We start from the raw sequence: 12,077 nt of genomic DNA on the forward strand, positions 1-12,077 counted from the left end.
GTACTGCCCTGTTTAGAATTCATACTAATAGTACTTAAATTTCATTGATCAATAGCTAGAAACATACCATATTAGAATCATTTTAATTGAGGAACATTATTGAGTAATTTTAACTATTGGCTGGATATTTGTTGCCTAAATGATTGACACAGAGACATAATCTCTCTCTCTCTCTCTCTCTCTCTCTCTCTCTATATATATATATATATATATATATATATATATATATATATATTACAACATTGCAAGCCAGTAGGAAAAAAATACATCTATATATCTGTCTCTCTATATATAGATACCTCACAACATTGCAAGCCAGTAGGAAAATTTAAAAATAAATTATGCCCTTTGATTCACTATATTTACTTGTAATACAAACACACTTGTTAATAAAAAGTCGTATTGTCACCTATGTTTTTAATTAAGGTCCTTTGGTATACCAGTCCTCATTTACAGTGTAAGAAGCTTGACTGTGCAAAAGACATTTGTAGTAGAATATTTTAAGGTGTGTTACTTTTGTTTATCTTGCATTTGTTTAATTCTGTGAAGCTGTGTTATTGTGCCTGTGTAAAACACCTGATGGTCTAATAAAGAACTGGCCAATAGCAAGGCAGGAGAAAGGATAGGCGGGGCTGGCAGGCAGAGAGTATATATAGGAGAAAAGTGGGAGGAGGGATGGAGAAGGAGCCAGAGAAGGATTCCCAGGACCAGTCATCCAGCTACATGGCCAGCCACGGAGTAAGTAACAAAGAAAGGTATTTAGGAATGGAAAGGGAAAGGCCCAGAGGCAAAAGATAGACGGGTTAATTTAGGTTACAAAAAGCTGGCTAGAAATTAAGCCAAGCTAAGGCCAGGCGTTCATAATTATGAATAAACCTCCATGTGTGATTTATATGGGAGCTGGGTGGCGCCCCCTCCCCCCAAAAGGGCAAAAACCTCTAACAACAGACATGTCTAAGGAGGCTCATGATTGGGTCAACCAAGGTATGCTTATAGGATGTGTTAAGATTCCATTACAGTGTAATATGATGCCTTTACCTAGGCAAAAAAAAAAAAAAAAAGGAAATTTTTTTTTCTATTCACATTTTTGTGAATGCTTTTTACAAGAGGAAGAAAAGTGTATATAGGGAGATTAAAGTAGATGGGCCTGCATTTCTGCCATTAATGTGGTTTCATTATGTTCGGTGGAAATGAAACTCTGTTTTACAGCTCGCCCTCAGGGAAAAGGACCAGGCGTGGGGGATTTCCCCCTTTCTTCTTCACTGTCTTCATGAGTAGAATTTTCATAACGATAAATCAGTGGTGATTCCCATCACCTGCTTTAGCATGCTTTTCCAAGAGGAAAGTGTGTAGTCGTGGTGTGCTGAGGAGGGTCCGGGAGTGTGTAAGGTATTTCGAGTGTTTGAGGCTGTTTACTTAAATATAATCTGTTCTTAGCGATCTCCAGTATTGAAGAAATGCTCCTACATCTGGCTTAAGTTCAGCTGTAGAGTCCTGGGTGATCCCATAGTTAATGTCTCACACAGATAATAGCACGCATGTGTAGCCCTGGTGGATCAAACTCATCCTGAGTTAGATCTTAAAGATTGGGTGAGTTGTTGGTTGTTTGAACCAGATCAGTGAGATCAAATAGAGACTCTCAGAAGTCTGCCTGCCTGGTGCTGAATTTGAACTTGAGGCATTTCTAAAGTTTCGGGAGTTTGAATGTCTGGTGCTACGCGTCCCCACTGTCGGTCTGAAGGAAGCGAAGCCCTGTCTATGTAGCCCCATAGGACTCTCTGCAGCTTCGCCCAGAGCACTTGCCTCACTGAAGACTGAGCTGATTACTGTTTTTCACATAACACGTCAAATCAGACCGACGTGAAACTGAAGCCTGTTAACATTATATGCACAGCTTCCAGCCATTCCTCTCCTGCCCCTGCCGAGGAGGTCCATCTTAAAACCCAGTCAACAGTGTCAATGATGTCGGCTGTTTCTGACAGTCCTTGGGAAGGATACGAGTCGCTGTCCTCTTCTGTGGGGAAAACGCTCCCCCCCCCCCCCGGGGGGGACTTTTAGAGTGAGTTTTGATAGTCTTGGCAAGTCTCAGATTGAGAGTGGGCGGAGCAGCCTTGCTCAGTGTGTGTGGCGGGGTGTCCAGAGCCTTCATCCTGACGTGCTGGTCAAAGTGGGTCTCTCATAATCCCAGCAGGCTATCCATATTAGTAAAAATGCTGGAGTGTTGTCGTGTCGTTCCCCCCCCCCCCCCCCCCCCCCCCCCCCCCGCTCTTCTGTCTTTCTCTCTTAAGGGCATGGAGCTTAGGGAATTAAGAACTTGCCTGAGAGTCCCGTGATCCCACTCCATGCACCTTGTTGTGACAAGGGAAAATCCTTTGTCGTGTTCAGCCTCATTTCTTTTATCGCTGTCGCCAGCTGCTTATCAGCATGCACGTGAGGAAAAAGAATTTCTGTGTTTAAAATGACATCTTTGGGGGTCTTGGAAATACTATGTAAATAATACTTTGAAAATGGAGATTTTGATTTTTTTTTTAAAAACCAAGTATCAGGTATGCAAGCTGTAGGAAAATTACCTACAGTCTTCCTCTTCCTACCTTTGTGCGATGTTGAGTTGGCTGTTCTTTGGAGTTTCCATTCCCAGATATGCCATAGAAGAACATCATTGAAAACAGGCAACTGTCTATCAGTCTGAAAGGAGAGACTCTTCCAGTCCTAGGGTCATTAGGAAGACTCCGAAATGAATTCCCTATCATTGTGGCACTGGAACAACACTTGGTGAGGAATGCCAGAATTCAGACACCTCCCTGTGGAAACATCTGGCCCACACTGGGCTTTGCCGCCTCCCTGAGGATGGGCACTAAGAAAAGCAAAGTGGCCACTGCCTGTACACCAGGGATCTCACCATCATTCTAGCTTCAAGAGATAAGTTCTAGGATTTCTCTTTGGGAAATCAGGCTGTGGTTGCAGCAAATATCAGAGATGTGAGTGAAGTCACGCTGAAGGTGTGGTGTCATCAGACATGGCTAATAGTCCCTTCCACTACGCAGCTTGCCGGGAAGTCATGCAGACCCACCTCATTTTGCTAATAGTTTTATGATTTTTGACTAGGAAGGGGAAATGTAAATGGATGCTGACCCTCCTGGTCTGCTTCCCTGTGAAGGTTGCATGTAATTAATTTGTCTCACTAGGATTGAGCCCTGAATTCATTATCTTTGGCACTAAATGAGTTATTAGGGTAAAGGATACAACAGCTATGCTCTGCAGATTACGGGCTGGCTGTTAGGGTTTAGCTGACCAAGCTGATCATAGATCACACAATTCAGAGTTGAAAGGATCCCTTGAGACTGAACCCTTCATTCCACCCCCCATGGGGCTCTCCCCCTTTCTTCTTTGAGATCGTGTCTCTGTGTAGTTCAGGCTAGCCTTGAACTCATGGTCTTCCTGTCTCAGGCTCCTAAGTGCTCGGATTACAGGTTTGTGTCACCATGTCTGGAACCAATTTTTACAAGAAACTTCCTGTCCCTTGCCTGAGTCACCCAGGTGGGTGAATGTTGGCTAACACAGTCCCTAAACTCTTGTTCAGATGGCTCAGGGTTTGTAAAGCCATGGATGAGTGCTAACCCATCCCACATGACACAATCGGCTGAAACTTTATCGACTTGATGTTTTTGCTCTTTTGGGGGCCCACCACCCAGCTCCCAAATAAATCACACAGTAAGGCTTATTCTTAATTATGAATGCCTGGCCTTAGTTTACCTTGTTTGTTGCCAGCCTTTTTTTTTTTTTTTAAACAACAACAACAAAAACCTCCAAATTACTGTGTCTATCTTCTGCCTCTGGGCTTTTCCCGTTCTCTATTTTTTGCATACCTTTATTTCTTACTGTGTAGCTGGTGGCTGGTCCCTAGCATACTCCTCTCCTTGTTCTGGCTCCTCCTTCTTTTCCTCCCCAATTTCTCCTTGTATATATTCTGCCTGCCAGCCCCGCCTATCCTCTCTCCTGCCTTGCTATTGGCCGTTCAGCTCTTTATGAGACCATCGGGTGTTTTAGACAGGCACAGGAACACAGCTTCACAGAGATAAACAAATGCAACAGAAACAAAAGCAACACACCTTAAAATAACATTCTACAACAACTTGATGTTCCTTGCTGTTGGCAGATGGCTTCCCTGCCATGTGAATAGTCTACACCTGACAGTGTAGTTGCTCAGCATGAAGGTGGGTTTAATAAGAATTCACCTTTTAACTGACACCAGCTGGCAGAGGAACACTGCGTGGTAGGTGACTGTGGGTGAGGGTTTTCAGGGAGGCCTTAGGCCTCTGTAGATGGATGGCGTGACGGGGAAGCGTGCAGGAGTGTCCAACAAGGACTACAAGAAGTAGACTTGGGAAGGAACTGGAAACAGGCGTTGGTTGTCGTTCTCTGAGCACAGCGTGGCAGAACCGTCATCGCAAGTGAGGGCAGTGCACTTTGATGTGTGTCGTGCCGCAGAGAGAGCAGGGTGTCTCTAGTCTCCTGTCCTACTTCCCGGGACTTTCATTCTACCCCGCTAATTTCACATCGGCATTCTGCTCCTGTCTGACTTTGCGAGTGTTTCCGGCTTAGCTAGAGTTGGTATTCAAGGATGCACTAGACATTAAATATACCTGCTTCAGGGTACCAAGTGAAAATAGAATCTTAATAACCGCCTTCCTGTCGTCTCTCAGGCATCCTCTTTTATTTCAGGGCATCATGTCAAGGGATTCAGGAACACTGGCGTGTGTCTGTGTGTGCACAACATGGGGGACCATCTGCTGCTGTGAAGTATCTAAGTCAAATTGTGGTTCTCTAGGGACTCATTAAAAAAAAAAAAAAGTTAGCTAAAGACAGATTGACAACGCTTCACACAGCTTTGGAAATCTTGTCGTGGAAAGCCGGGACATGAAGCAGCCTAGATTCACATACATGTTGTTTTCGGGCTGTATAGCTCAGGGGGGATTTTTAATCCCGCTGTATTACTGGAGAAAACCTCTCAAAATAGCCCAGCCATTAGAAATGCTTACAGGTGCGCCCTGTGGATTTGGATGGAAAAGCCTCACATTTTAAAATAATAAAATTGTTCTGCAATTATGTGATACTTTACTGTCTTAGGGTTCACGAAATATTATATGGAAATGACTATTTTAAAAGATTGCCTTAAATTGATGAAATGGCTTCTTCTCTGTGGTGCTTATCACCACATTGGGGACTTTAGAGTCTCTACAGTCTAAAAAAAGTTCTACAGTGTTCTTTTGAACCAAAAAGGAGCCGGTCAAGATGGTATTCTTGTGGCTGTCAATAGATGAGGGGTAGATAAAGGGAAACCATGCCATAGTTGGAAAGCCAGGAGTACTGAGTGTGGGTAGCGCAACCAACCCCACCACATCTGGGGGGCAAGAGGGCTGCTTGTTATCTCACAGTTCATGATTTCTCCCAGGGGGTAGCAGGGTAGGAGCAGTATTGTCTTTCTGTGCATGGAGGTGCCACCAAGTCGATTTAACTGCAGATGGCCCGGACTCAGACATCACTTAGTGCAAGACAGTCTAGTCCTGTCTGTGAAGCAGAATGTACTGCTGGAGAAAGGTGGTTTCAACTCTTCTGATTTGCTGTAATCTAGAGGTGTCCCATATTAACAAACTGGTCATTCCTCACAAATTGCCCATTCTACAGCAGAACAGCCATGACCTTTTAGGTTCCTTCTTTATAGAATGGAGTACAAATAATTATACTAGCTTATGGTTTACTTAGCATGTCTCCTGCAAACCTTAATTGGGCTTCACAGCTCACATCCTAAGTAGAATTTGCTATCATGTTGAATAAATGCATTGAAGTCCAGTATCTGTATAATTTGCCATAGCCATATGGCTGGCACAATATTTAGTGGACAGTAATCCAGATTCATGGCACCTAGGGGTTACACCAACTTGAATGAAACATCTTGATGTCATTGTAGCTCGGTGTGGAGTTGTTTATTGACTTATCCATGTACACAGGCTTGAAGATTTTGACCATTATTTACATGAACATTGATACCAATAAAGACGATTAGAGAAGAGCGAGAAACCCATATCAGTGAGAGTAAGGCACAACCTGAATCTGTAGTTTTTTTAGAGTGGAAAGGGGCAAGATTCCTCCCCATCCCCCGTTAGTAACAAAGTTAGCTGATCAGCCACGGGCACACTGCCTGCTTGGTTGGTTAGTGACATTACAGATAGAAAATGGAGCTGTTTTCTCAGTTACTGACTGGCATCAGCCTTCAGGACAGTGTTTCTCAGTGAGATTCTGGAACCTCTGGGTGGTTTGTGTGCTGGAACAAGGCTTTTTAACTGTATGACTATTTTTGCATCAAAACCTGAGCCAAGGCTGGCACACACCGAAACTTTGCTGATAATGTTTATTTTTCAAAACTGTTATCCACACAGTTGCACACCTGTCTTCCAGCTTCAGGGACATCTGATGGGAAATGTTTGGGGGCAGTTATGGAAAGTAGCCCCTGGAGTTACCAGTGAATCCTTAGATGTTCAGAACCAATTCAAGGGCCAGGCAACTGCCTTAAGGAAACTGAAAAGTTGTCTGGCATTGCCATAGAACACAATGGCTCTCCTACACTCAGAAGTGACAACTTTTGAAGTAGATGAAATGGAGGTGGGGAGAAAGACACGACACAACACACACACACACACACACACACACACACACACACACACACACACACACACACTCCTTATGCTTGGGAATGCTTTATACCCATCAAGTAACAACTGTTTTCTCCCCAAGAGATGCTTCGTCACAGCTCCCATCAGGAACAAACTGGACATGAGACTACAGAACCGGAGGGAAGGGAAATGAAAACATACAGATAAACTCGGTATTGCATAAGCATGTGTATAAAATTTAATGGGTTCCCGATTCCATTTCATAGAAATAAATTTCCTCTGTGAAAACCAGGTTCAGAACTCCCACTCAAACACAGCGTCAACCTCTGCTGTCCAAGCAACCCTGAATGCCTGTCCTCACTGCCACCTCGAGGAAAAAGGCTTTGCTGCTACCTGCATTTGAGAGCTATATAAATTATGCTATGAATATGTGACATTTGTGTTCCTAGCATACCAGGATCTCATGGCTAAGGGCGAGAAAACTCGAGAAAACTCGGGGGGACTGGGAAAGGATGGGCCAGGGTCTAGGCCACTGGAAGGCCCTTTCCTCCAATGGCCCAATGAGTCACCAAGGGAAGGAACTCTGGTATGGGCCTCAGATGTATTGACAGACATGTCCACCAATGGGGTATCTTTCTATGCTTCTATATATCACTGCTACTTAATTTTTTTTTAAAGTGGTCAGATCTGAACTAATGGAAAGTTCGAAAATAAGCAATTTCAATCTTCAGTTTTAAATCCAGTAGGAAACCTCACACTATTTTTACTTTTAGTAGGAAGATTTTCTTAAGGCATGAGGTATGTTAACAGGGCGTTTGAATCGCTGGACCTCTACTGGTGTTTCCTTAGACGCAAAGCACTTGAGATGTATGCATTTCGCTTAGATGAATATATACACGGTTTTTTTTTCACTACACTACGAACTATTCACGACATTTTTTTTTACAATAGGCAATGAGTTAGAACAATTAAAAGCCTCTAAGCACCACCCACAGTGATGTCAGCTTATGATTTTTCTTTTCCAAGTGAAGAACGTCTCTCCCCATGCTGAGTCATTGCAATTAATTCCTTCATTTCTGTCCCCTTGCCCCTGGAACGGTCCATGTCCGCAAGGCAAGGGAACATCTACGACTCCCCCTATGAGACACGGAAGCAGCTACTTCTGACGACACGGAAGCCGAGAGCACACAAAAATCGGAAAGAAGCCTTAGGGGACTGTACAGCGGACCATGCACGGAAATTTGACGCAACCAATCTGGGCCTTGTACTGATCGCTTTTTTTTTTTTTTTTAAATGGCATTTTCTTTTGAAAGGATAGATGAACCCATGCTCAAAAACCTTTCTAACGCATCTTGAAAATACAAGTTTTCCTTATTAATGATTTTTTAAATGTGGCACTTCAAAACAAGTTGGCACAAAATGAAAGTGACATTTGGTCTCTGGTTTGTGGTGGAGCCGCTCTGTCCATCTTCCCTCTCCCGCTCCAGCTCCGTCAGAGGGAGAAGCTAGTGTGGCGCAGGGCTCAGGGCCCCGGCTGGGTGACCTTGTTCTTGCTTTTCAGCGCGGTGTCCCCGGGGGCGGCCGCGGTGGCTTCCAAGGGGAGCCCCTGCTGCTGGTAGCCGTAGTTGACGTTCCCGCAGGGGAAGTGGCGCAGCCTGAACAGCGGCACCTCCTTCATGGTGGCGCTCAGCGCCGACGGCTCGAGCAGCAGCGCAGCCCCGGGTCTGCGGGGCCCCGCGCCCGGCCCGGTCCAGCCCCCCTCTGCTGCTCCGGCCCGCGCCTGCGGCTCCGCGCCCGGCGGCGGCGGCGGCGGGGGATGGGTCTTTTTGGCCGGCTTCTCCGTGAACCACGAGCCGTAGGTGGGGTTCCACAGGCTGGTCGGCTTGTTTCTGGAGCCCGCGCTCTTGTGCAGCTCCGGGGGAGGAGGGTTGGGCTGGGAGAACGCCATGTTCACGTGGCCCCGATCGGCCGCCCCCCGGGGTACCCGGACGGTACCCGCACCCACTCCCGCTCCGGCGCCTGCACCCGGGGGCTTCTTCACCAAGGGGCCTGGCGCCGCCAGGGCTGCGGGCTGGGGGGCGGCGGGTGCCTCCTCGTGCTTCACCGGCTGTGGGGACACCAGCAGAGGAGGTATGCCGTCGGGGTCTTTGGGCCTCATGGGTACTTTCTCCTCCTCCTCCACCACCGGGCCATACTCTATGGGCAGAGCTGTGTTGATGACGTCCGGATCCTGTGGGAAGGGGAGAGAGAGGACAGATGAGAACGGAATCGCAGAGATCTTGGATCTGGAAGAGATCTCAGAGAGTCATATCTATTTACAGAGGAGCCATTTTTGTCAACTTGATACAAACTAGAGTCACTCAGGAAAAAGAGGGATCTTGAACTGAATTACTGCCTCCATCCGATCGGCCTGTGGGCATGTCTGTGGGTCATTTTCATAATGATTGATGTGGGAGGGCCCAGTCCACGGTGGGCACTGTCACCCCTGGCAGGAGGTCCAGGGTTGTCTAAAACAAATAACAAGCTCCGGGCAAGCCAACAAGCAGCCTTCCTCCATGGTCTCTACTTGAGTTCCTGCCTCCAGGTTCCTGCCTCGATCTCCTGCCCTGGCTTCCCATGAGGATGGACAGTCAAGTGTTAAGATGAAGTAAATCTCTCCTTCCCGAGTTGCATTTGCTCGTGGTGGTCACCGCAGCAACAGTAAAGTAATACATTAACAGGTAGGCATAAGTAATGAGCGGGCATCACTGTTCTTGGAAGCCTTCAAAGAAACCATTGTAGTAGGAGTGGGTACCAGGTACTTATGGGGTGCTGCTAAGCAACCGCATCCAGAGCAGTGGAATGGGAGCAGAGCAGAAGCCCCTGGGACAATTTTACTTTATTTATTTTTTTTACAGATTCTAAAAACTTCATTAGATTTTAATGTGTGTATGTATATGCATTTTAATGTGTGTATGTATATGCATTCGGACATGCATGTGCTTTGGTGCGTGCATGGAAGTTGAGGACAACCCTATGGAGTGGGTCCTGGGGATCAAACTTAACATCATTTGGTTCTGGCAAGCAAGAACCTTAACTTGTTGAGGCCCCTGCATTTTGTCTGTCTTGCTTTTAACATTGTTTGAACAATATTATGGTCTACGTCCAATAATATTCTTGCAACTTAAAAGATGAAAGGTAGTGTGGCTTCTCTTTTGCTGCAGGGGGTGTGGCAGAGGAGAGGGGCACCGCGCCTGGCTTACAAAGGGTGTCATTTGCTCTCTTCCCAAGCACCTGCAGTTTCCCTCATATTTGGGCGATGGTTCAAAGTCACCTAAGGGTGACTTTGTATCATATGTTGTCATTACACACGCAGCCGTCCCAATGAAGAGACTCATTTGCCCGTTCTGATGTGGACAGGGCTTTTGTGGAATCGAGCAAATTCTCAATCGTGGCGAGGAGAAACCATTCACAAAAACAGCTTGGTCCTAGATCATTGTCACGGTCATAGACTGTAATAGGAAAGTGGACGCGGTTGCCAAGGGTTTAAGGGAAATTGGTGGGCGAACACTCTGGGGAAATTTAGTTCAGTAATAGTGTATGCAAATGGAGGGAGAACCCCCATTACTTAAGCTTTACAGAAGAACACACCAGTCCAGTATCTATCAGCAAAGGGTTTAAGAAAACAACAAATATCTTTTAATAAGCCATTTCATTTCTTCCCTGTTTTTTTTTTACTTTCACAGTAAGTCATTAAAAATATGCAGCTGTAGAATCATCTGCGTTTGCAAAGGTGTGTGAGTGTGTATATGTGTTTATGAGCGTATTCTCTTCCTGTTACAACATAGTAAGTTAAATGTCATTGAGCAAGGTTCCCTGAAACAGCCCCCAGCGAACATGGTCACTGACGCCCACCTCGATGAAGGGTTGAGAGAGGGTGGCTAGACAGACAGATGCTGAAGTCAGGTGAAAGCGTCAGTCCCTGGTCCAGTTGAGGGAATTTGGAGAGAGAGTGGTTCATTGTTGGACTTTTCTAAAACATCTCAGTGGTGAGGCCACTGGTAAGCATTTCCCATGCTCCAGCAGAGAAGCCCATGCACATACGTGTGTGGACTGGTTTTTATGTCAACTTGACACAGGTTAGTCATCTGAGAGGAGGGAACATCCATTGAGAAAATGCCTCCAGAAGATCTGGCTATAGGCAGGCCTGTAGGGCATCTCCTTAATTAGTGACTGATGGGGGAGGGCCCAGCCCATTGTGGGTGGTGCCACCCCTGGGCAGCTGGTCCTGGGTTCTATAATACAGCAGGCTGAGCAAACCATGAGGAGCAAGCCAGTGAACAGCAGCCCTCAGTAGCCTCTGCCCTTGCCTCCATATTTCGGCCCTAACTTCCTTCAGTGATGGACTGCGATATGGAAGTGTAAGCCCAATAAACCCTTTCCTCCCAGCTTGCTTTTGGTCATGGTGTTTCATCACAGCAATAGAAACCCTCACTAAGACATATGGGTAGCACTAACTGGACTTCCTGGGTTACCCAACGGACACACAACAAACACGAGCAACCACTAAAAAAGAAGACCAGAGGTTGGGAAGGGGCCATGTTAGGAAGATACCAAGGAGATGGAGGGGGTAAAGTATGTAGAGTGGGGGGGGGGAGAACATAAATAGAAAAACTGGGGAACAAAAGGGACTGGCCAAAGGGGGAGGGTGTTGAGGTATAGGGAGATTATGCCACCTTAATTTTGTATCCTGATAGGATCAGAGCCAGGAGGGAGGGGGGACGATCGGACCCAGTAAAGAGAAAAGTGGACACTGACATGAAGTCCTGAGGGGTAGCTGGTGACATGCTGATAGGGAGATGGACTGGGGAATGGAGTCGTCACTGAGGATGGTGGCCTGGCAAGTCTGTGCCAGAGACAGGGAGGAAAGAGATTCTCCCACCACCACCTCTATCCCCACCTGGTGGTGAGTGGGAGGTACTGCTGAAGATGAATAGACAATTCAGTCAAGATGGAGGAAGTAGGAGAGGGATCTGCAGAGACCCCAGGTTGCTAGGAATCCCTGTGACTTGGACAGCCTCTCCAAGCCTAGCCCCCTCCTCTGTAAGATGGGATAAAATGAACCCCCCATGAGAACAAAATAAAAAGACACAGGAAAGCGACTTGTGTAGTATAATCCCACGCAAGTGCTACCGATGGGTGATGGTTGGACTGTTTCTCCTGATTGCTTTAGCAATTCTATAGTCACCATCTATTTAATGTTGGTATTTGTCTAGCCAGGTTGTAAGTCTTGAGAGCTTTCATTCTCCTTTGAAGCCCCAGTTTCATCTACAAAGCGTTAGCTGTGTAGCTATCCATGACACTACAACAAGATGGCTACCTAAACAAGACCTGAGCATCAACAGACACACTAACACGGAAGGGGGA

At 46.2% G+C, this 12,077-nt stretch overlaps 1 protein-coding gene across 2 annotated transcripts in view; it reads right to left on the reverse strand.

The window, feature by feature from the left end:
• Positions 1 to 5,978: 5,978 nt before the first annotated feature.
• Alk (ALK receptor tyrosine kinase) overlaps positions 5,979 to 12,077 on the reverse strand; it is a 716,172-nt gene continuing 710,073 nt past the window's right edge. For both annotated transcript variants that reach the window (XM_006990698.4, XM_076558926.1), the window contains one exon: positions 5,979 to 8,901. In XM_006990698.4, coding sequence (XP_006990760.1) covers positions 8,194 to 8,901 — 708 coding nt within the window. In that variant the 3' untranslated portion in view covers positions 5,979 to 8,193. The remainder of the gene's footprint in view (positions 8,902 to 12,077) is intronic.

Source organism: Peromyscus maniculatus, chromosome 22, assembly GCF_049852395.1.
Source record: "Peromyscus maniculatus bairdii isolate BWxNUB_F1_BW_parent chromosome 22, HU_Pman_BW_mat_3.1, whole genome shotgun sequence".
Lineage (NCBI taxonomy): Eukaryota > Metazoa > Chordata > Mammalia > Rodentia > Cricetidae > Peromyscus > Peromyscus maniculatus.